The sequence below is a fragment of the Motacilla alba genome, chromosome 3, assembly GCF_015832195.1.
Source record: "Motacilla alba alba isolate MOTALB_02 chromosome 3, Motacilla_alba_V1.0_pri, whole genome shotgun sequence".
Lineage (NCBI taxonomy): Eukaryota > Metazoa > Chordata > Aves > Passeriformes > Motacillidae > Motacilla > Motacilla alba.
The window spans coordinates 5520360-5546021 of NC_052018.1; the positions used below are offsets into that span (position 1 = coordinate 5520360).

General features: G+C 42.8%; 1 protein-coding gene across 1 annotated transcript in view; it reads left to right on the forward strand.

Annotated features, from left to right (window-relative positions):
* The window catches only part of CDC5L (cell division cycle 5 like), a 31219-nt gene extending 21580 nt beyond the window's left edge, over positions 1 to 9639 (forward strand). The window contains exons 15-16 of the mRNA XM_038132786.1: positions 7668 to 7880; positions 8995 to 9639. Of these exons, the coding sequence (XP_037988714.1) occupies positions 7668 to 7880; positions 8995 to 9099 (318 nt within the window). The 3' untranslated portion in view covers positions 9100 to 9639. The remainder of the gene's footprint in view (positions 1 to 7667; positions 7881 to 8994) is intronic.
* The last annotated feature ends 16023 nt before the right edge of the window (positions 9640 to 25662 follow it).

The window sequence follows — 25662 nt, forward strand, 5'->3', positions numbered from 1 at the left end:
TGACAGATGGGGAGTTTCAGGTCTATGCAAGTGAATCCCTGTGACCTCACTATGTGGCTCTGGTACACCTTAGATTTGTGGAATTTTCTGATCTTCTCTGTAGCTTTAGAAATCCAGAGTATTTTTCCAAGGCTAAGCTACACTGCAGAGCAAGTGATTTCAGAAATTGAAGTTTTCTGATGCTTACAGTTGTGTTGAGTAATGGCTTCAGTTCTCTGCAATACCTTTTGCTCCCTTCTCTTCCAAACCATGCATTTATAAAGAAAAGCATTCCTACTAACATATGTTAAACTGGGAACATTAGAAGATGAAATGAGATAGTAAAGGCATCTATTTAACAAGCTAGTTGCTTCCCTTTGTAGTTCACAACATAGAAACTTCCTGCCATCTTTACTTTTCCTTTGAAGACAGTTAATAAAGCTGGCTTACAGAATACAAATGCTTTAATTAAAATTGTGGTAGTTAACATTATCATTTCAGTTGATTACTAAATTATAAATGTTATTGGAAGCCTACAGGAGAAAAGTTCAAGACAACACCGTATATGCAAAATCTAGTAAATTAACTATTCTTTGCAGTATCCAAGATACGTCAAGGTGATGATTTATCAAAGTTTTGATGTTTGCTTTTAATTGCAGCCCAAGTCCTCTGAATTAATTCAGATTAAAAACAACTTGCTAAGGTGGAGTTTTATAGGATACATGGTACACTCTGCTGCAAGGTGTATCACTTTAGTTTATGGGAGATTGTCTTTTAATTTCTCTCTAGTTTATGTGCTAAAATTTGCAGTTTCTTTTGCATTTTCAGGTGGGCTGGTACTCAGAAAGCACCCGTAGAAAATAAGAGATTTTATAGGACTAGGAACAGAGAAATTGCTCACAAAACTAAAATACAGTGAAAATCCTGAGTAGCATTCCTTTTATGGTCACATGTTTTATTTTGTGCTAATGTCTTGCATTTGTAAAATACACTTCTTTTAATAAGGCCTGTTGGGAATGTAGTTGGCACCAGAGGATCACAGCAGAGGGGTATCACGGATCTTCACTGTCAGATTTTTCAGAATCTGGTAACTTAGCATGCTTAGAAATAAAGGTCAGCATTGACAAAGCTCTCATTGCAAAGGCCTTTGCACACCCTCACTGTCCAGAGCTGAGTGCTGCAGGATCACCATGGAGCTCCTGGTATACTGAGAGGGAGCCAGGCTCTTTGGCAGCTCCTCTATTGCCTGAGCTTCCACAACCTTGTCAGCCTCGGGAAGAGGCCAGTGCAGGCACTCTGTTGTGCAAGAGTGGTGTTTGAAGGTAATTACACTGTGCTGGCTGCCCTGTGACCTCACCAGACACTGCAGTAACCTGTGTTTGCTTGTGGTTAATCAAAGCTCTTGGCCTCTGGGGGTGTTGCTGTGATCTTAATGCAGGGTTTTTCTTTCCCAATGAGTAGTAGAATTTCCAAAAAAGTTAAGTAAAAATAAATTATTCATTTTTTTGTCATAAACTATGCTCTTCTAGACATGTTTCTGCTGTGATTGAGATAGGATCCTTGAATCATTAAATTTGGAAGACCTCTAAGATCACCAAGTCCAGTCATCAGCCTTATCCCACCATCTTGTTCACCTCTAAACCATGTCCTCAAATGCCATATCCACACATTTTTTGAACAGTTTCAAGGATGGTGACTTCACCACTCCCCTGTTCAGCCTGTTTCAATGCTTGGCAACTCTTTCCATAACAAAATTTTTTCCTTCTATCCAGTGTAAACCACCCTGATGCAATTTGAAGATGCAATTTCCTCTCATCCTGTCATTTGTTACCTGGGAGAAAAGACTGACACCCACCTCAGTATAACCTCCTTTCTTTGTAGGGATCATACATGGGTATCACTCATAAAACTGCTGGTCTTAGAAGCAGTTCTCCAATGAAAATCTTCAATGTGGACTTTATTGTCATGGCTGTAGATCAGCAATGACTACCAACTTGCACAGTAACTTTCCTAGATTATTCTAGTTCTAGTTGGATACTGTGAGCCCCTGTAGGAACACTCGCTTTTCATATACCCTGAATTGTTTTTACTCATGGTGTTTGAAGACAAGTCATTATAATTTCTCGAACGTACTTCAGGGGGAGCATGCTCTTGTGTCATTAGATTTGGCTGTGAGTAGAGAGAACAGTGTTCTGCAGGTATCAGTAAGCCATAATGGTACATGATCTGTGTGATAAAGTACAATACAGGAGTTTATCTGGGGCTCCCTTATTAAACTGGGAAAAGTCAGCTTTATATTGCTATGCAAGCTCTGAACATGTGGTCTAGTTTCTGTTGGGAAGTTGTAGTTGCTTACCAGCAATGCCTTAAATTGAGGATTTTTTTAAGTGAATCTTTCCATAAAAAACTTAGTGTGATCCTAGTCGATTAGAATGAATTTCTTCTTTTTCATGTCTTACCAGCTACAAGCTCAGTTCCTCTTTGACTGCTGTGATCCTGATCAGCACCTTTACTTCATGATCCTCATTCTCCCTCGTACATTAGGTAGAGCACCTTTCTGAAGCTGAGGTGTTCAAGGCCAGGTTGGGCTTGGGCTTGGAGCAGCCTAGTCTAGTGGTCTAGTGGTAGGTGTTCTTGCCCGTGGCTGGAGGGTTGGAATGATTTGATCTTTCAGATCCCTTCCAACCCAACCCGTTCTCTGATTCTGTGATCTTTAGTGCCACAGCAGAAGTGTGAGATTGTGTCAAGCCCATGGAGTGGTTTCAGTTGATGAGCTCGGCTAATGTTGTTTAATAGGTTGAGGCCTTACTGTTCTACACTGCACATGCAATTTTGGTTTGATGCTAACTCCAAGCCTCAGTTTCCAGCAGAGTAGACTTACCTTTCATTAACTTGAGGGTAGCTCAGGCAGGGCTCTACAGAGAGTTTTGCCTGGTCAAACTCTAGACGGATATAACAGTGTTTCAAGCCGAAAGTGGAGAATTCTGCCCAAGAGCTTGGAAGTGAAAAAACATTTTGGAGTAGAGAAATTAATGACTTTTTTTTTTTTAACGTACTATTGTTGAGTGCACCATAAGCTTGTAAAGGCAGATGACCCCAGCATAGCCAGAGGATTCTGTAGGGTGGGAGTCCTTGTTGTCCCTGGAGTGGTTAGAAATGCCTGGCCTGGAGCACAAGCTGCTGTCGAGCTGAGCGCTCTCACTCCAGACACTGCGGCTGAGCCAGCACGAGCCAAGCTCAAAAACCTGCCATTCCAATTAAGTCAATCCATCTCCTGCCAGCAGAACTGAATTTGGGAGGGCCACGTGTGGGTCTGAGGTGAGGAAGGAAGTTACAGTAAGGTTTAGAGTAGTCCCATGTATGTTCCAGGAGTACTCTGCTCAGCCGGCGGAGCTGAAGCTGGCAGAGGATTTCTCTGCACAAGCGAGGCAGCTTTGTGATGATGTTGATTCTCCAAGGTCACGGAACAGGTTGGTTTACTTTGACTGTGCCTCTGCTCTAAATATGGAGCAGTTTTTCTTCCATGTTTGTTTAATCCATCCAGCGTGATTAGGAAGATCAATTAAAAGACAAGAGAGCTTAATGCTGTTCAGGGATTACCAGAAGCTCCACATTAAAGGGAAGGAAAACAAATCAGTCAGTACAGCAAAAAACCCTTGGAACTGAGGAAGGGTGTCCTCAGTAGACCTGGTGAGATGAGAATTCTGAAAATGCAGTTTTTAAGGCAATTGAGCTCTTCCTTCCTCAGGGTCAGTTTTTCTTAAATCTTTCCCAGTGGATGTTTGTTCTCATAAGGAGCCCTTCTCTGTCCTTTGTTGTCCTTAGTTAAACCTTACAACTAACATCTAAAATTTCCTTCCCAAATTTAAGTCCCTCTTCCTTTCTCAGTAGCGGTAAGAACAGATGAATTTTTCACAATTAACATTGGGGTATTTAAAGCAGGGTGTTGTGTCTTTCTTCTTTTTCTCTTTTTTTGTTAGGCTGAGGAAAAACAAATCCATCAAACCCTCCTTTTCCAGTCTGTCTCCCTTTTCTAGATCATGTTTTATAAACCTCTAGTTACGTCTGTTGCTCTTTTGTCTGCCGCTTGTTTTGGTTTCTCTTCCTTGGTTCTCTAGTGCAGTACTGAAAACTGAACACCACTTTACGAGTCATGAGGGAAGCTTTTACATCGGAGATTTGGGATGGGATGAAGCTCTCACACTTGCCTTAACATCATATATCATCTTACCCCGTGTCTCTACATGCTGTTCTCATTTTGCTGTTGCCGGTATAAAAGTCAGCAGAACCAAAGCTGGCCAAGGAACAGTACAAAATAAATAAGTGGAGAAATCTTTCAAATGTCTTTACTCTTTCAGGGGTAGGTTCAGGGGGAAATGGTTGTCAGATTTTACTCAAATCTATTTCTTTGCTTTAAGCAAATAATGTAGACTACTGTTTAAACACACCTCTTCATAACTGCTTGGAATTTTTAGCTTGGTATCTGAGCCTTAAAATTTTATGAAGCTTGAACTGAAATTATATGCAGTTGTTGGCACTAATGCAGCAGTCAGCAATTTTTAATAAATAGTATTTGTTACAAAAGCTGAGACCTCCTTTTGACCTTCTAGTAGGTCCTAAAATTTTGTAGTTGGAAGGGAGGGGAAAAGGTGGTGAGTGTTCACATTTCTCCCTAAGCAGAGAAGGAAGAAAGGGCTGTTATTTCTGGTTTTAGAAACTTGGGAGGCTTTTTTCTTTTCTTCTTCTTGTTTTTGTCTTTTCTTAGCAGTGAGGCCTATGATAATCCAAGATGGGACAAGGACCTGACTAGAAAAGCAATATAGGAACATATAACCTGAGGAGCTCTAGTAGTTAAGAGTCCAATATCCAGACCAACTCAGAAATATTAAGTCCAATTCTCTGAAAATTTCAACAGTGCTTAAATAATCAGGGTCTAATACTATAATAAGTATCAGACTTGAACTGGCTTTGTTAGAAGCTTTAAATTTAAAAATGCTTTATTATAGCTGACACTTTAAGATAATACACACTTGGGATGGGATTGATCTACCTGGTCTTGGATAACAGTGTCTAAACAGACAGTTTGTGCTCCCATCCCTGTCGGTGAAGAGCCCTTCACTGAGGTGTTTAATCTTGTTCCAAGGCCCTGGATCAGATGAGCCATGCCCTGGAGTTGCCAGTTTCTCTCCTGATGACAGAAAGATCTCCTGTGACAAACTCAGATGTTGATGTCTAAAGCCCAGCAAAGTAAATCCCAACTGAAGAGTGTAAAAGTGTGAGACCAAGTCAGTTCTGCCACTGCTGGTCGTGCTACTTGGAGCATGGGGATAATTCAGGGCTTGTGACCACAGTGCCCTAATCCAGTCTCTTTTCTGTGTGGTGGGGATAGTGCTGATAACTGTATTTATGCCCTCGGGTACTCAGTGTTTAACATTTTGTTAGAAAATTAGGTTGTTGAGAGATCATGGAATCACAGAATAGTTTGGCTTAGGGGATCTTCAAGCTCGGCTCATTCCAACCCCCTGCCATGGCAGGGACACCTTCCACCAGACCAGGCTGCCCAGAGCTCCATCCAGCCTGGCCTTGGACACTTCCAGGGATGGGACAGCCACATCTCTAGGCAACCTCTGCCAGGGCCTCACCCTCACAGTAAAGAATAAGATGTTCACTCAGGATGACAGAACAGTGGAACTTGTCTAAATGGTCTTTTTTAGCCTGCTCTAAAAAGTGACATTGTGATAGGAGTTTCATTTCATGCCAGCCACACTCTACATTGTCTGTAATGCTGGGAGCAACATGGACAGTTGGTCTTTGTTACATTAGGTCTCTGTTACAAACAAAATTCTGTTTGCCTGTGCATCCATCTATTCCATGATCTCTAAATGTCAGTGGTGCTCAGCACACATTTTTCATCCAAGAAACAGTAATTGGAAAATAGTTCATTGACCGCACAGCTGTATTTGTTGTTGCAGTAATAGCATATTATTTACCAATGAAGACATTTAAAGCTTTCATACTTTTCCATCAGAAAGTATCCTCACAAATCCCTAATCTATTTATTTAATTTTCTCTAGATTTATATAAATATTGAAAAAGAGGCGCCTTTCTGTATGCTTAAAGCACCTTGGGCATAGCTTAAGTCTACATTGCCAACAGAGTTTGAAAAGCGTAGCAGTCTGCATCGCTCTCCCCAGGAGCAAACTAGACAGCTCAGAAAGTCAAATTTCTCTTTCACTCACCCATTAACAGTTTGCTCCCATGACCATTCACTTTGTTTATCTCTGCACCAGCAACTAAAACTGTTCTAAATGAGTGAATAAATTGTTAAGGAGTAGGAGGGCACGTTACAGAAACCTGCAGCTGTGTAACAGAGGGTACTTCAGTACAGTTGGAAGGCTGATGAAATGCACTTTGCAGTAGCTTGGTGTGTGAGACTGTGATGGCTGACTGTGGTTATCACTGTGAAGGGCAGATCCCTCTTCAGTAGTTCTTCCCCAAAGGAGTTCTGTTTCATTGGTAATAAATGAGATATTGGGTAATTGTAGCAATGAAAAAGTGCTGCATTTTGGTTGATTATTGGTAATTTCTTTGTATGTGAGAACATTCACCAGCAAAGCTTTGATTTTTAAAGAAACAAGGCAAAGATTGGTGATTCAGACCAATGGTCTGTGGTTCTGAATTAGTCTTTTATATTTTAATACTTAAGAAACTTTCATATCATATTTTATGTTCTGCACTAATATAATATTAAGTGTAGCAAAAATCAAAATATGAGAAGTTCAAATTTTTCTTGAGCTTGGCAGTCTTCACACAGTCCTTTAAAATAAAAAGATTTTGTTTTGTTGGGTTATTTTTTTTAAGAAGCATTAAAAAAGCCTCAACAAGGAACCTTATGTCCCTGTTCAGAGATGTGAGCTGTTGCACTGCTCCACAGAGGTGCTCAGTGGTAGATGCCTGTGTTCTTTCTTGGATTCAAAGGATCATAAAATAGCCTAGGCTGGAAGGGACTGTAAAAATCTTCTCATTCTACCACCTGCCATGGCAGGGACACATTCCACTATCCCAGGTGCTCCAAGCCCTGTCCAACCTGGCCTTGGACGCTTCCAGGGATGGAACAGCCACAGCTGCTCTGGGCAACCTGTGCCAGGGTCTCCCCATCCTCCCCATCCAGGGAACAATTTCTTCCAAATATTTCATGTAATCTAGTCTTCATCTTTAGGCCATTTGTGATTGGAATTCAGTGTTAAAGTTTTCTTTGGTGCCTTTAAAAATTCTGATGGATATTTCCTTCTTTTAGTGCTCATTTAATTTTACCCCAGATGGAAAAATACACAAAGACTTCTGTTACCTTTGGTATTTATAAATGTTTTATATGACATTTATAACATATTAACACGAATATGTTCAACTATTGGTGTTGTGTCCCAGGTGACAGAATTTTGTAATTTGTGTCATTTGTCTGTTTATGGATTTTGTCTGGATTACAATTTTAGAGATGCATTATGTCTTTTATAAAGATTTTAATCCAGAAGTCTAGATTGTTGTAAAATGTGCAGTATGATTATTTTAATAGAAATCAAAGAACTTGATTAACTCAACACCATTCCACAGATACATTTTTACTTTTTTTTTCCTCTTGACTTTTGAATTCTGGGTAACTAAAACAACTCTTGGTTTCCTTCTGGCAGATCAACAGAGGCCACATGACCACTGAAGCCAAGAGGGCTGCCAAGATGGAGAAGAAGCTGAAGATCCTTCTTGGTGGTTACCAGTCTCGAGCAATGGGGCTCATCAAGCAGCTGAATGATCTGTGGGACCAGATCGAGCAGGCCCACCTGGAGCTGCGGACCTTTGAGGAGCTGAAGAAACACGAGGATGCTGCCATCCCGCGGAGGCTGGAGGTGAGATTCCAAAATCCAATACCTGAGGTCACACACAGGCACCTTGTGGAAAAGATGTTTTTACAAGGCATGAGCTCTGACCTTTACAGCCTGAGTTGGTATCAAGTTTTTAATGCTCTCTTAAAACTATACTTTTGGCTGTTACCAGATTCATCTGTCTTTTACTTCAATATCAAAGATTCTGTCATACACATATTAGAGGCTGGGACTAATCTGGCAGTGTGTTCTTTAACTTTGGGGTTTTTTTATTTCCTTGTGTGGTTTATTTTATAAGTCTTCTGCAATGCATATCAGCACAAGTTCCATCTCTCTCTTGATTTGGTTTGTTTCTGTTTTGGTTTGTTTTAATTACTATTAGAGCTTTGGGTAAATGTAAAACTTGTCTAAAATCTCCTTCTTCCTTAAAAGCTAGCAGACTAAATGCTGGAATATACCTGAAATTACTACCTTGGAGCCACTTTTCTTAGTTTAAGGATCTCCAGGATATTCTCCTTTTATTCAGCTAATGAGACAACCCTTAATCAAGACTCAGGTTTGAACCAGTACCAGCCTTTCTTTCCAAGGAATACAAGTTCACCTGAGCACAATTTTTATTTTAATGTGGTTTTCCTTCAGAACAGAGGCTTCCATTGTGGCTTAGATATTCTCAACCACTTGCTAAAAAAAGATAAAACGCATCAGTTCCTTAAACTGATTTTGTGAAGATGATGTAGAAATGCTGATAGATGTGTCTACAAACTCAGAAATGATTGATTTAGTGAAAGATAACAGTTAAAACATATTAAATCACTTGATAGCTGCTAATAGCACCTGTTTTTAGTAAATGGCAAGGTTCCAATTTGAAATCTCTCCTTTTGAAGCATTTGATCTTAGCTGCTGTCAAAAACAGGGTGAGCTACCTGACATTTGAAATAAGATAACTGTGATTCTTGATGCTTTATATCCACTGCTCTGTTTTACATTTATATTTAAAGTAAGTAATTTCAGCAATGTTCTGTCTTAATTCTGAGCTCTTCCTCTGGAGAAACTAAAATACAGCCTTTGGTAATGATCTTCATGGGTGTGACTGGTGGAAAAGTGACTGACTGGTTGTTTAATGATGTTTTCCTTACAGTGTCTGAAGGAAGATGTGCAGCGACAGCAGGAGAGAGAAAAGGAGCTCCAGCAGAGATTTGCTGACTTCATGTTGGATAAAGAGACTTTTCAAGCAAAGTATTAGAGCACAAAATTCCATCTGTCACTGATGTAACATTTTTAAAGTGTGCAGATACTTCTCCAGCAGCTTTTGCCAGCAGTTGCAGAAATCAAGTGTAGTCTGCTGTTTCCATCTTGTCAAGTTTTGTTCCTTCAGTGGACTATTCCAGATGCTCTAGGTATGAATAGCTCTGGCCAGTGTTAAAAGTGGGATTGAAATGTCCAGAATTTTATTGAAAGAAAAGAAAAATCACTCTGGTATGATTTTAGCCATGTCTGCATTTGCTAGGGTTATCACGTTATTCCTAGTGTTTTACCAGTCTTAAGACCTGTAAGATACATGCAGAATAATGTCTTTTGAATAAATCTGGAATGTTAAAAAACAATGAAGTAATAATGTCTGTCTTTTAACTACAATTGAATCTTCACATATCCCAGCCCTCCTTTGTTTTTCTGGTCTTCCCTTCCCCCTGCTGCTGCCGCCTTTATTTTCCATGACTGATTTGTAATAGGAATTACCTGTGCAGGATAGTTGATGTCCAGATAATAAATACTATGTTCGCAACTCTTCTCTGTGCCTGTGAATAAACCCTCCCAGCTTTATCTAGGTGCTCTAATGGTCATACTGGCATAATCTCCCCATCCTAGACCCATACAGGGATAAATTTAATAAAGACACCCAGTATGGCCTAATGCCTAATGGAACCATAGGTTTCAGTAAAAAATGTACTGTTAAATTTTCCAAGTATTAATTTTTATAAATCATCTGCTGCTTTGTTGCCCATGGTGTGGGGTAGGAAAGAAGCTCTGTGTTTTCTCCTCCTTTCATCTCATCCCAACAGGATTTAAGTGTCTCATTGCTTTGTCTTGAAGGGTAAGGATAGAATTACAGAAAGGTGGGAATGTGCCTATGCTTTAGGTCTTTTGAGCTGTGGCTTGTGGAAAGGCACAAGGAAAACAGCAAAACTGTTGCTAATAGCACAAAATTCAGCAATTAAATACATCCAGTAACCTGCATCATGCAATTTTGCTTGGATATATTTGAAATTTAAATGGGGATTTTGCTGTCTGGAATTTTATCAAATTGCAGTGTCACTTTGCTTAGGCTTTGGAAAATGTTGTTAGAGAACACATGGAGATTAGTGATTATCAGATTTTTTTAAATGTAACTTGGGTGAGTCTTGCTGTCACTGACAGGAATAGGGACACAGCCAGCCTTGGAATAGCTTTCTCTTTACTCACCAGGACATCATTCTTCTGAAGTATTAATGCAATTATAGACTACATTCTTCTAGAAATGTGTTAAATATTTAACTAAGCCAGAACACATCTGGAATGAAGTATTAAGCATCAATCTTGTAGCATATGGGGTATTTTAGCTTGGACGGTTATACCCAAAAGGAAAAATCATGGCATATCGTGTCAGTTCTTGTGGTTGTGTGGTAGCTGGAGATATTAACAGAGAAACCCTTGTAGGTTTACCAATACCACAACTACAATTGTTTCTTTTCTTTTTAGGGCTGCAGCAGAGCCTCTTTGATGTGCCCTGTATTTTTGACAGCTTTGGAGCTAGACAGGTATTCCAACTCTGCCTTAAATTGTTTAAATGAAAAATTCAGAAGGACTGATCAGTCACAAAAGACTTTTCTTTCTTGAAATGTATGCAATTAACCAGTCATTAATTGCAGCAGGCACGAGGTGGTTCTATTTGAGAAGTACCTGCAGGAGGTTTTCTCTGTGTTTCTGCAGTACAGTTTGTTCACACAACACTTAAGCAAGTTCACAGTTTTCCCTGTCTTTAGTTAGAGTTTTTGTCCTGAAGTTTTATCTCAGTAATGAAAGAAAACTAATAAAGTCTCTTTCCTTACTTAGAGCTTTCCTGTGCCCTGCTTTAGCTTTTTACCTGCCCTCAGCTGACTGCTCTAGAGCAGCCAGTCATAGATCTGCTGAAATTAACCCAAAACCTTCACACAGGGTGCTCTGTACATTTGTTGGTTCCAGAATGGTGTGAATGGAGCAGCAGAGCCTGGAAAAAACATCCTGAGGTCATTCAGGTGTGGGATCTTAAACAGGAGTGCTCAGGAAATCTGTCTAAGCAAATTTGGATGCTGGTAGATGTCAGTGCTTCCAGCTGCAGGTGATGATGGAGCTCAGGCTTGCCAGATCTATTTCTTGGGCTTTGGCCCAGTTTATGTCCTGAGCAGCACTCCCTGAATCTCTTTCTAAATGGCTCTGTAGCCAAATGCAGATGTTTGTTGGACATAGAGCGACCAGCACACCTTGACAACAAATTTTTATTTTAAAATTCTGAAGCCGGCCACTGATTTGATCTTTCTTTCAAAGAACAATAATAAGTATAACCATAAACAATGCAAACTTTTGAACATTTCACTACAGTGGGGAAGCTCTAACCTGTGTGACAGAGGTGGGATGGGGGCTGTGCTGTGTGTGTTAACAATTATTTTGAGAATTATTTAACATTCTCCCCGAGAAATTCCTCAATTTCCATTCAGCATGCCAAAATAGATCTGCAAGCCTTTAAATAATTTCAGCTGATGATTTTCCTCCCTTCCTGGAATCAGACTTGGCATTTACGTGTTGGATCAATCCCATAGCTGGAGCCTGCTTCAAAGTCCGTGGAGTTGATAAGGCTGTCATTTACTTCAATTGACTTGGATTCCGGTACCTGGGAAAGCCAAGGGGACTAAATTATAACAGCTGGGTGTCTCATCCATACCCAACAGATAACAGAGATCGTGAGCTCGGGGTAAGGGGGAGACTCCTCAGAGGCACAGGAGGTTCCCTGTGAGAAATCCAACAGAGCTGAAGCCAGCTCTTCCAAACCTGGCAAATCTCCAGAGAAAAAAGCACTGTGTAATACTGTAATTAGTCACGGCAGCCAGCAGTGGCCAAGACACACCAGAGCTCTCTGGCTGCCTTAAAAAGACACTTCCAGTGCCAACAGGAGCATCTTGTCTTTGCCTGTTGCTGCTTGTTTGCCTTTTGCACCCTTGTTTGCTAAAACAAGCATTGGGGCAGCACATTTGGGTTAAAATATGTTCATTCAGCTTGATTGTCCAATCCCCTGTACAGAGCAGACGTGAGTTGGGCCACGTTTCCAGGTAGGAAGTGCAAGTGAAGGTGGAAGTCGGGCAGAATAGTGTCCAAAGAGGGACAATGGAGCTGGGGAAGGGTCTAGAGCACAAGGGGGCAGCTGAGGGAGCTGGGGGGGCTCAGCCTGGAGAAAAGGAGGCTTAGGGGGGACTTTCTAGCTCTCCACAACTCCCTTGCAGGAGTAGGCAGCCAGGCGGTGGGCAGGCTCTTCTCCCTGGTAACCAGTGATAAGGCAAGAGGAAATAGCCCCAGATTACAACAAGAAGGACTAAATTGGATATTGGAAAAACATTTCTTCATTGAAAGGGTGTACCGGCATTGGAATGGGCTGCACGAGGAAGTGGAGCAGCGACCACCCCTGTTCAAAAACCGTGTAGATGTGGTGCTTAGAGACTTTAGCTTTGGGCTTGGCAGTGCTGGGTTAATGTTTGGGCTTGATGATAGTAGAGGTCTTTTCCGACCTTAATGATTCTGTGATTGCTTCTGTCAGAGGATGTCCCACTTCATTGTCTGCCGAAAGTGAGTGTGAAACATGGGCTGGGTACTCCAGGGCCAGTAGCTGACGTGAGGTAACTACCCACAATTAGGTCCTCTGACACTCAGCTGGATCTGCGCCCCTGATGAAAACTCTGGAAATTCATTGTTTTTTGTCATCATGGCCTGAACATAGATTTCTAAATAAAATGCATAAAAACCCGTGTTTGAACTTTTGTTTTGGCTGCAGACTTGCTAACAGTATCATAAACCAGTGTGTGAACTTTGGCTTGCCTTCAGTATCCTCGGTCAGTGATGTTGCTGGAGAAGAGAGATTATTGTGGTCTGGACTTAATCTGCCTCACATTCATCTCTGGAATCCAGCTTGCAGTTATCTTCCATAATGTGGGTTCAAAGCAACACCTGTCTCCCAAGCAGGATTTAAAAGTGCAGTATCAAATAGCACTTCCCCCATTTTCCTGAGTGAAAAGCTCATTGAAAAATAGCCAGATACTCATCTCAAAGCAGTGTCCCTGTAACTGATTCCAGACCTGTGTGCTCTGCCTTTCCAGGGCTCCAGTTTCTACCTTTCCTTACCAACAAAAAGATACCTGGTTCTGCTGATCTTGAAGACTGGCACTGACATTAGGAGTGAGATCAGACCCTGAAAAAGACTTCAAAAGGCACATTTGACACATATCTAAGCCAATGCAGCCCTGTATCTCCACTAAGTACAGGCAATTGTCTCACCCTCTGAAAGTTCCACACTAAGCACTTTTGAGACTTTAATAATGTTGAAGCAAAGGGGAGTAGCTGTGCATAAAAAAAAAGAGGAGCTTCACTTTTTTGGTTGCATGCAGGCCTTTATGTGAGTCATCTCCCCTCCAGCAAGCCTCATTAGCTTTTTATGTATTTAAATGAGGTGGCTTTAACCAATTCCTGGTGCCTCAGGCATGACTGTGATGCACACAGTAGGTGAAAAGGTAAAGAAGTGGGTATGGCAGTGTTTTACAGCATCGATTCTGCTGCTGGTGTGATTACTCATAGCGGGTTTGATTGTTCGCCAGTTGTTGGGGGGTGTTGTCTGCGTTTACTGTGATTCATTGAGAGATGCCTTGGTGTCAGTGCTAGGAAAGTCTTGCTTTCGAGTCAAAAGTTTTTCACAGATCAGATTAGACAGGGTCTGCCTCATTCGATGACTTTCAGGTTTCCAAGTCACAACCGCGGTGCTGATGTGTTTGGATTCCTCAAGGATTCCTCAAAGGAAATGCAAGTTCATCTTTTAGAATCATTTATGTGCATCGAAAGCATTTAGGAATTGCAACACAAGGCAACACAGACTGTTTTGTTATTTATTCACTTCATACATCACATCTTTTGCCAAGTACATGCTACTGGTAAATGCCTCACAGGATCAGACAGATGTGTGTGTTAGGTTCCCCTCTTCTCCTCCCTCTCCCTCTCTCCTCCCAGGACAGAAATGTGGGGTCTATTTTGTATAATTATCAGGCCAGTAGCATTTTTAAGTGTGTTATGCAGCTTAGGTGAGACTGTGGCTGGCCCCAGTGAATTCAATGGGAGATTTGGCTTCAGCTTCAATGGAGCTGAGATTTCCTTTCCTCTCCTCTCCTCTCTATATTTGATGAGCCTTTCTGTGAGGAGAAGAAAGAGATCCTCTTTTGAAAAATAGTCATGAATGCTTAATAAAGCTGAATGAGCCAGCCAGGATTACATTTTTAGCTCCATAGCCAGCAAAATCTATTCCAGAACTAATTCTGATTAAAAGAATCCACTGGTTGAACCTCAGACACAAAGGCACCTCTGGAGTAATTCAACTGTATGATATATTTATTTTTTTAAAAACTTAATTATTGCATTGATCTTTGTAATATCTGGCTCTTGTGTAAAACATTGATTTCAAAGCTGTCTCTCTCTTATCTATAATTGTTCATGAATTATCTTAGGGCTTGGGCAGGGCCATTACTGTTGCTGGGTCTTAAAATAAAAGTGAGTTTAGTGACCACATTAATTAGGCTCCATGGCAGACCATAAAATAACTATAAATAAAAGTTAAATTATTCCTTAGATTGTGTTCCCCCACTTTTTTTCTTGATTCTGACTGAACCAAATCAATCTCTAGCACAGAACAGGCTTCTCCCTCCTTGATCTATGCTCCTGCAAAGCTCTTCCAAGGGTCTGGGAAGAGGTAGGGTCTTTCATTAGAAAGGTGGAGAACACAGATGTTTGCAAGACCCTGAACTCTGAAATTCACCTCCCTGTTCCAGCTGGTTTATTCAAAGATATTCTCCCTCCAAACCGCTGCTTCTACATCCTTAGCTCATCCTGGCTCCAACAGTGACCTCCAGGTTTTTTTATTGGGTGCTTTAGCTGAAAAGAGACAGTGCTGATCATCTTGTTTCAAGTTTAGAAGAAAACAAGACAAAACCAGGAACAGCAGTTTGGTGGGAACACCCATGAGGTGTTTTCACCCGACATAATAAATGGTTGGGCATTGCTTTAGAGGGCCCTGAGCAGTTTCTGTCCCTGTTGCAGCAGATTGTAGTCACACAACTGTGTCATTTCGCTATGACAAAGTGCATCCCCCCCCTTTCTGGGAGAGATGCCAGACTTTCAGCCCAGGCATGGATTGGAAGGTCTGGACCTTTGGTCACACTTTTGCCAGTCCCAGAGATCAAGCCCCCAGCATCACTGTGTTGCCTGGAAAACATCCAAATTCTGGTGAAGGCAGAATTTTTTGTCTCTGGCTTCCTGAATGGTCTCTAGAGAGAAAGATGGGAGTATCTAGCCACTTTCTACCTCATGGAAGAATTATACAGAAGGGGAAAAAATATTTTATTTATTTCATGCTTGCTATAGCACATCCTTTGGATTTTATAAAATCATTGAATCATTAAGGTTGGAAAAAACCTCTAAGATTAAATCCAACCTGCACCACAATCATGTTCACCACTAAACCATGTCCCACAGTGCTACATCCACGCAATTTCTGAATACTTCCAGGGTTAGTGACTCCACCACTGCCCTGGGCAGCCTGTTCCAGTGTCTGACCACCCTTGCTATGAAGAAATTTTTCCAAATGTCTACTCTAAACCTCCCCTGTGGTGCAACTTATGGCCATTTGATATGTCATTAATAATGGCAATGTTACCAAAGTCCAGAGGAAAAAAAAAAAAGGTCCTTGAACCTAGAATCAGTATAAAATATCCCACGTAATCCTAAATCACATTAAGCTGGGGGTGAACTTAGTCATGTGGGCGAGGACAGAACAGTGAATTTGATTTCCTAGCAGGTCCTGTAATGTGTTGTTAGCAGCAGAACAACCCCTCCAGCTCTGCATTTAACTTCCTTTCATTGCAGATGCCTTTTGGTTAACAGCAAGGATCTGATTTAATTTTACAGTTACCCGGTGACCACAGGACGGGGATTGTGCATCACCAGAGAATGCACAAACGTCTGCCTGCCTCCCCTTCTTCCAGCAGGAACGAGGCATGGCAGGAGCACAGCCAAGCCCATGTGGCTGTGACTGTAATTGAAAAAACTGCTGAATCAGCCAAAAGGACAAGGGTTCACGGAGGAACTTGGGCCAGGCAGACACATGGCCTTGGAAGCACCGAGCAAAAAGTGACCACAAATTGTGGCATGGCCGGGAGAGGTTGAGAGACATCAGCTGGGTGGGAGGCACCTTCCTACCCACAAGGACAGCGTTTACATCTGCCTCAGGAGAGGAAGAGGAGGGGCAGGCACGGCACTGATCTCCTCACTGGTGACCAGTGACAGGACCCGAGGGAATGGCCTCACGTTTTGTCAGGGGAGGTTTAGGTTGGATATTAGGAGAAGGTTCCTCACTCAGAGGGTGGCTGAACACTGAAGAGGAATCCCAGGGGAATGGTCACAGCACCAAACCTGACAGAACTCAAGGAACATTTGGACAGTGCTCTCAGGCACAGGGTGGGCTCCAAACCCAGAGTCAGGCAACTGCTTCAGAAGGCAGTCAGCAGCACGGATCAGCCCTTCCCCACCCATCCCCTTGGATTGGGGAGCAGGAGCCCGGGAACAGCTGCACAGCGGCTGGGAGCCTGTCACAGCACACAGCTGGAAGCAGTTTTCCTGCAGAGGCTGAGCACAGCTTCCAAGCCCCAGGGTGGAAGGAGGATACTGCAGGGAAGCAGGGCAAGGCGGAGGAAGGGAGGGAGACAAGAAGCTGTAATGAAGTGCACACATGTGCATGTGTGAAGGAACGACCTGACACACAAGATGTGTGCCAGCAAAATTTTTAAAAAATAATAAAAAGTGAGTCCTGATACTTCTCTGCTCATGTAACACATGCAGGGCTGACCTCAGATGCCTTCTGTCTGGCATCACCACACTCCCAGGGATGATGGGACTCAGGTGACGTATTTGGTCTTTGGCCATCTCTGGCTCAAGCTCCTCAACAGAGAACTTGGCCCAATAAAAAACAAGGGAAGGGACAAGCACAGCTAGAAGAGAATCATCATAATCATAACTCTCTGCTGCTGAGCAGTGCCTGGACCAGCAGCTGCCTGATTTTGCACTGTAGCAACAAGGCACTCAACTTCTCTTCACCTCTTCCCAGGCCAGACAGACAAGAGTACTTCAAGGAAGAGGTTGGGAGACTTCAGTCAGATTTGTCTTTGTTTATTAGGTCCAGTCACTGTTAAATGAAAAATATCTGAGCAGTCCTCAGGCCTGGGTGTGGAGTCCAGAGCTGCTCCCTGCTTGCTGGCTCTGAGGTCACAGGGAGCTCTGTGCAGGACATGGCCACGTCTGGAGCTGCTGAGACACTTGGTCTGTTCAGCCCTGGGCAGAGGAGACTGAGGGGAGACCTCATGAGGGGAAGAGGAGGAGCAGGCACTGATCTCTTCTGTGTTGTGATCATTGACAGAACCTGAGGGAATGTCCTAAAGCCGAGTTAGGGGAGGTTTAGGCTGGACATTAGGAAAAGGTTCTTCAGCCAGGGAGTAGCTGGGCACTGAACAGGCTCCCCAGGGAGTGGTCGCAGCACCACACCTGAGAGAGCTCAAGGAGCATTTGGACAATGCTCTCAGGCACAGGATGGGATTGTTGGGTTTGTCCTGTGCAGGGACAAAAGCTGGACTCAATGAACCTTGTGGGCCTGTTAGAACTCAGGATATTCTATAATGCTATAATTTTATGATTCAATGATTCTATGATCTATGCCAGGAAACTAAGCCACACCTATCCTTGTCTCTTGCATGGATTATGCCCATGACCTTATTAAACTGGTTCTCCCAGGATGATAACTATGTCAGAAATTTGCCCTGGCCCCTGCTAGGAATGCATGCTGCAAAGGGAGCACACAACACAGACCCTGGGTCCAGCACACTGGTGACACTTGTGTCATGTTTATGTATTTCATGCTTATTATAGCACATCCTGTGGATTTTTATAGAATCATACAATCATGAAGGTTGGAAAAGACCTCTAACGTCATCATGCCCAACCATCAACCCAGCACCACAGTCATGTTCACCACAAAACCATGTTCCACAGTGCCACTTCCACACAATTTCTGAATGCTTCCAGGGATGGTGGCTGCACCACTACCCTGGACAGCCTGTTCCAGTGTCTGACCACCCTTTTGATGAAGAAATTTTTCCAAATGTCTACTCTAAACATCCTGTGGTGCAACTTGGGGCCATTTCCTCTTGTCCTGTCCATTGTTCTCTGGGAGCAGAGCCCGACCCCACCGGGCTGTCCCCTCCTGTCAGGGAGCTGTGCAGAGCCAGAAGGTCCCCCCTGAGCCTCCTCTTCTCCAGGCTGAGCCCCTTTCCCAGCTCCCTCAGCTGCTCCTCATCACACCTGTGCTCCAGACCCTTCTTCAGCTCCGTTCCCTTCCCTGGACACGCTCCAGCCCCTCAATGTCTCTCTAGACCCAGGATGTGAAGTGTGGGCTCACTCAGGACAGCCTCCCCTGAGCCACGTCTACGTGTCCCTAAAGGCAATGCCAGGCACTGGCTTCCCTGGCTGCGCAAACGCCACAGAGGGACTAAGGATACTGTCGGGTCATTTCTCAAAATCATCTCTTCTTCTACACTGAGGCTAGAAAATGGCAAATAAAGATGCAGGATTTGGCTCCACAGTGTTCACTGTTATCATGACTCATGAGTTATTTTTATCTTTTTTGTAACAGAACAAATGGCTGCAGTAATTAATCTCTGTCTGTTCTGACAATGGCCTGGCCAAAACACATGATGTTTTTGTAGACAGTGTAAGAAGAGAAGCACAAAACATCATGTGTGTGAGTCAGTATTTTAAACATTTTCCTTAGGTTTACTTTTTTACATGCTTTAAAATATGCTTATGTACTTCATTCAATGTATTAAATAAAGTTAAAAGGAGCAACAAGTGCTGTTGCACAGGTTAGCTGCACAGATATAAATCTCTGTTTTGAAGCTCAACCACATGTGCAACAAGATCTAATCAAATCATGGCAACAGCAAAATTAATTTGAGTCTTTTCAAGGGGATCCAATCCCAGTGGAGGATTTTACTTTGCCAAGCTCCTTCCAACTTTATTGTAGAAAGAAATGTTGCAATCAAACACACTCCAAACAGTACTTTTGTTTTCTGCAGAGCTGGTTGAGCAATGAAAAGATTTATTAGTGGAGAATGTATTAACGAGGAATTTGTGGAGAAACAACCAAAAAACCAGTGAGTGGAATTTCCATGAAATATCTCCAGGGCGTGAGTTTGCCAAGCACACAGTTTGCAGATGCCCAGCGCTCCCTGTGAAGTAACAATCCTACCCCAATCTCTGTAAACAAGTATTTTTACCACCCAGAATGCCTAAGGGGGAATACCAGTTTACAGTAGTATCACAGAATCACAGAATGGTTTCAGCTGGAAGGGGCCTTAGAGATATCTTATTCCAACCCCTGCCATGGGCAGGGACACCTTCCACTATCCCAAGTTGCTCCAAGGCCTGTCCAACCTGCCCTTGAATAATCCAGATCTACAGACCCCAATTCATCTGTGAGCCTGGAGGAGCAAGAACTTCATCTTCTGAGTTCAGGCTGCCTCTAATTGTTGGCTGAACTAAAAAACTGCTCATGCCATAAGCATTAATTATGGTTTCTTGTCCCTTCCTATGAAGCTCCACATTCTCATGGTCAAGAGGATGTGAGCCAGACAAGCCTTACACAGACTTACACAAACATATACTAAAATAAGAAATATCTATTTTCCATACCCATTATTCACTTATCATGTACTATCTGAACAGTCCTGCCATCCTCCTATTTAACAGATTTTTCATTGCCATGATCCATTAAATAAGATAATAATTAGGCTTGTCCTTAATCACTCGAAGCCTGTTGCCCAACATGACATTTGTATAATACCATCATTTTTGTGATCTTGGGGAAAACATCCTCCAAGTCTCTTGTAGCAGCAAATCTGCTACTTTTGCTTCCTTCAGACTTTGTAAAAGTGAGAGGAAAGCTTGTTTATGGCATTAATTAAGCCTTTCATTTCTATTTATCAAATCAAATAATCTTTTCTAAAGTTATCTTTTTTTCCCCACCTATGGGGGAAAAAATGCAGGCTACAAATACAAGTTCTTCCAGTGCTGGAGTATCTGTACTTGTGTCGAAGATAAACAGTGGCAAATTTCTCTTCTTTCTAATTTACAGCGAGTTTGGACTGATGTATTTTCTGGTTCCATGGTACTGATGTGTTTGATAGAATTCAGGGGATATTTTTTAACCGTTAAAGGAAAATACACAAGTATTTCCTGAATTTGTTTCTTCTTATCCCATAGTTTACATGAACTATTCAGCAAAGGGAAGCAAAAGCTGAGCTTCAACCAAACCCAGACCAAAGCAGAGCTTCTGGTAGAAACCATGTTGGGATTAAATGATTTCCTTTGGTTTCCATCCAAATCCAAGCTGAATGTGGATTTCTGGGTTGAGTTTCACTTTGAATTTTTGGTTTTATTCAGTTATGAAGAATTAAGTGAAACTTGGGAGGTTCAAACCCTCATTGAATGATCCTGAAAAACGATCTGCAAAACCCCTTGCTATGGAGTCCAATTTCATACCTTTGATCTCTGTGGATGCTGGGAGCAGCACCAGTGTCTCTTCCAACCTATAAAAGACAGACAAGTGAAGCCACTACATTTGTTTTAATGTAGAGCTGTTCAAGAGACAATATCCAATCTCAGTCATCACCCTGGGCCAGCTGGAAAGCAGGAAATCCCAGAATTTGCCCTTCTCCCAGACAAGGTCCATCAAAGCCAGTAGGTACCACCCTGAGCAAGCCAAGAGCCTCCTGAAAAATACGGAGAGGAACACAACTATGGGTCTTACTGATTTTTTTTTCCCTGGAAAGAGGAAAGAATTTACCTTCCTCAGCTCCCAGCATGTGCTGGAATCACAGGCAGTGCTCTTTGGGCTCCCCATCATGGTCAGGATGATCCATGAGATCCCATTTAAGTGGTGTAGCTGTCATGAGCAGCACATCCCACGTGACAGGAGCAAAATGGACACCACTGAACTGGTGGCCATGCAATAATGACCATTTTACTTCTGCTTATCTACCCGGCTACACTCAGGGGAGTAATCCCATGTGTGCCAGCTTTGGCAGGAGAGATGGTGCAAGAACTTCCTGCCCCCACTATTTTGAATCTTCATAGCTTGCTTTTTAATGGGAGTCATTTCCATGATCTGACTTCAATCCTGACCCACACGAGGTGGTATGATGAAACTGGGGATGAGAGTAATTGCATCTCAGGCTGAGAATCTTTTGGGGAAAAAGAAGCCTTTGAAGCTATTGTCTCTCCCAAAATATCCTCAGGTACTCCCATTGGACCCTCCTTATGGATGTGTGACACGTCTCGCACTTAAGCCATCTTTATGGAGCACGTATTTCCTGCTCCCTCATGTTTTTATTTTCTTCTCCCCCTTCAAATACTTCCTGCCTCTGGCTGTCTGTGACTGAACTCCCTGGAGCCTTAATAGTCTTGGAATCTCTCCACTTCTATAACTTGATTTTACTATTTAGGAGAAAGTTTGATTCATCCCCCCAAACTAGAAAGAGAATAAAGGGGGGAAAAATCCTGTTCATCCACCAGCAAAGGGGCAAGATACAAAAAGACAAGATTATTCTCATTCATCTATTCCTGGCTTTGGAGTGCATTTCATTTCACTGTCTGCACAGGCCTTTGTAGCCACCATCTGATTGAACATTACTTATGCTGCATATTATAGGCACTAATGAGAAAATGATTCTAAATTGCCCCTAGGGATGGTTATGATTAAACTATTTGCCTTTGCTTCCTCTAGTAAATTAAAGCAACCAAAAGAAGGAGAGGGAAAAAAAAAAAAAAAAAAAAAGAAGAGGCTTAATCTGGAAAGCAGTCAGAATAACGGTTTGATAAAGTTTCTGAATTCCTAGGAACATTTTTACCCCTAGCCTGGTGATGGGGTGTGTATTTTATGCTGCAGTTTGAAGCTAAAGCTGTGACAAATATGTGACACAGGAAGGCATTTTGGAGGGCTGAACTGGGCATGATTTTCTGTGTTGTCAACCAGCTCGAAGCCCTGATCAGCTTTAATTGCAGCCAACTGAAGCCGCTAAGCTCCTCTCTGCCACCGAGGAGCTCCTCCAAGGCGTCAGGCGTCTGTCTCTTAAAAAGAGCATTTCAGAGCCTCACATACTCGGAGCCTCATTCAGATGTTTTATTTAAACTCTTAAATCTTTTGAGCTTCGGATGAATAAACAAGTCCCTGAAATGCAATCCATTCTTGCCGGTCAGGGTTTTGCAAGTGTTTTTCACAGGGAAGAAACAAAATGTCATTTGTGTTTCCTTTGGCCATTTTAAGCGCGGCGGGGTTTGGGGAGCTGGGAGCCGCGTTCCATTAGATGTGCCTGGGCCTGTGTGTGCTCACGCACTGGGATTTCAGTGGGACTTTTATCTGTGATCATCCACGGCTGTTGAATTACCTGACGAATTAATTAAATGTGTGAAAACTCTGTGGGATGAATTGCCAGGTCACACATCTTCTGCTTAAGCACTGGTGGGCCCCAAACAGGAGCCCACGCCTCTCTGGTGGTCCCCAAGTCTCTGCTAGGTGGTCCCCATCATCTTCACACTCTCTAACCCAGACAGTCTCACTTCCATCACTCGACCCAACCCGTTGGAGTCAATTACTCCTTGTGGTTTGTGGCTTTGTGGCTTTGTGGCTTTGTGGCTTCGTGGCTTTGTGGCTTTGGTACCAGTGACTGGGAAAAACCCTGAGCTGACCTGTCTGCCAACACCCCAAAGCATCTCAGATTCTGTGCTACAACCTGCAGAGACATGCAGAGCCCCCTGCAGATACCTTGGAGGTTCCTCAAAAGATAACAAGGTGCAGAGCTTAGACACCAAACAGAACAACCAAATGCTGCATTGTTGAGTTTTACTGTAGAGCTACCAATGATTCTACACCGCAGTTTTCAAGAGGATGTCCTGGGTTTATTGTCTACATATCACAGGGACATGAAAGAAAATTATTGTGAGATTATGTGCATGATACCTGAGGTCACATGGAGCTTCAATTGTTTGGGATGAGAGGAACCTGTTCTTCCTTTCCTCTGGACACAAAGAAGAGGTCACTGAGAAATTCAGGTGCAGTTGTCTGCACCAGCAACCTCTGAAGCTGGAGGAGTTTTGTGGATAAGCTCCATTTTGCTGGGGTAATGGAGATAACTCCAGGCTCAGATGATCTCTGAGGTACCAGGCAAGATCTTGGCCCAGTGCTTGTGTCAACACAAGCACAAGATGGTCACTGGTATTTGTTCATACAGCTTAATTTGGGGTGCACATCACTGTGCCCCAATCTGTGCCAAGGTTGTAGGTGACTAATTAATTGGTTCCCTTGAAGCAAGACTTTTCTGTCCACACACAATCAGTAGTGAGAGTGAAAAAAACCAAACACAGCTTTGAAGGTTTTTTGGGGAACACAACTACCCAACCTACCTGCTCACAGTAGCCAGGCTTTTTCCTTTAGAGGCTCTCTAAGGTGCTCCCCATTAATTACTCAAAGAAATGTGGATCATGGTGACAGAAACATCTCAAATTTTGTCATTAGTTAGATTCCCAAATAAGACAGGATTTGGGCTACCTGTCTTACTCCAGTGGTTCACTAGCCCTCAGAGGATGGTGAGACACTGGCACAGGTGAGACACTGGCACAGGTTGCTCAGAGAAGCTGTGGCTTCCACAACCCTGGAAATGTTCAAGACCAGGTTGGATGGGGCTTGGAGCAACCTGGGATAGTGGAAGGTTTCCCTGCCCATGGCAGGGGGTGTTGAAACCAGATGACCTTTAACTCCCAGCTCTGCTCGTGGAAGAGGGTTGGAATGAGTTGATATTTCAAGTCCCTTCCGACCCAAAACATTTATGAATTTATGCCTCTTGGTTAATTTGGATAAAGTATAATTTTATGTATTTGGTTAATTTGGATAAGGTATAATTTTATGTATTTGGCTGATACAGATATCTGCACCACCAGGTCACCCCTGTGGAGTCTGGACATATGTGTTTCTGTGCACGAGTGCAGTGGGGATGAATGAGAAAGAGACAAGACTCTTATGTACATTGTCATAACAACCCAGAGCTGTCACTTCAATGTCCTGTCCCCTTGTGCAGAAGGATTGTGGCTTTGGTGGCAGAAATGCATTTCCAACTAACCCCAGGCTCAAACCTGAAGGCAGAGTGGTCTTTGTTTCCTCCACACACTGCTCCCTCCCTATAACTGGAAGGTTATGTGTTTCTTAGCTACTGGTCAGACTGGTGGTGCCTGCCAAGAAGCTTTCATGGAATTTCCTCACTATGTAACAAATTTATGAGTCATATGAAAATCTGGGAAATGATTCAACCAGCTGTCTTTCGTTGACTCAAAGATTTTTACAACACCTCGGTGCCTCATCTTTGATTTGAGCCAGCAGAATGGTTTATTGTAACATCAAATGGTCTTATTTTCACTGGAAGGATGCTTCCTACTACCAAAAAAAAAAAAAGAAAACTGAGGCAAAAAAAGCTGTAAAACTTTTGAAGGCAGCCTATCATTATGTGAGGGATGCACAGAGCAACTGTGGTCATTCACGAGGAGCTGATGAATGTGGCTGGATTGCTGTTTCCCTGCAGGGTGGCTGCAAAGGTGGCTGTCACTGAGCAGTGTGCCTCAGCTGCCACAGGCACAGCCTTTCTGCATGGCAGAAATCAGACTTGCAGAAACTTCTGTTCACATTTGGGTTTCAATGGCTATTTCAGCGAATTTTAGCAAATCCTTACTGAGCAGCAACACAGCTAAAGCCAGGGAATGTTATTTTTGTTATGTAGCCTTTCCAGGTGGGAAGGGCAGGAAGTGGACCAGGACCTTTCATCACCGTGGAAGATGCTCACTGTAGGAGGCAGGCACAAAGAACATTCTTTCCATATTCTTTTTTTTGGACAAAACCACTCATAGCTGCTCTTTGCTGTGCTAGAATCACTGGTAGCCCTGAGCAGAGATGCAATGGGCAGCCCCATCTTACAGGTGATCCTGTGCTTTTTAAAAACCATATAGGGGGATAAAGCCCGGGCACTAGAGCTAGTCAGTGAATGGGAAGCAGAAGTAGAACAGAAGTGATTCTTCCAGTAAGAGTTAAATTGCTGCAAACAGAAGAAGAACTGGAATTTATTATTACAAAGCTAAACTGACACTCTACATAAAATATCCAAATGAATTTAATTATTAAAACCATGTTTCCAGCATGAGTTTCCATGTCCATGAAAGCAATCCGCCACACAAAGAACTGCTCCCAGTAGCCTCAAATCCTTTGTTTTAGACTCTCAATTTGCCAGCCAAAATCATAGAACGATTTGGGTTGGAAGGGACTTTAAAGATCGCCCATTTCCAATCCCCTGCCATGGGCAGGAACACCTTTCACTAGACCAGGTTGCTTAGAGCCTCATCC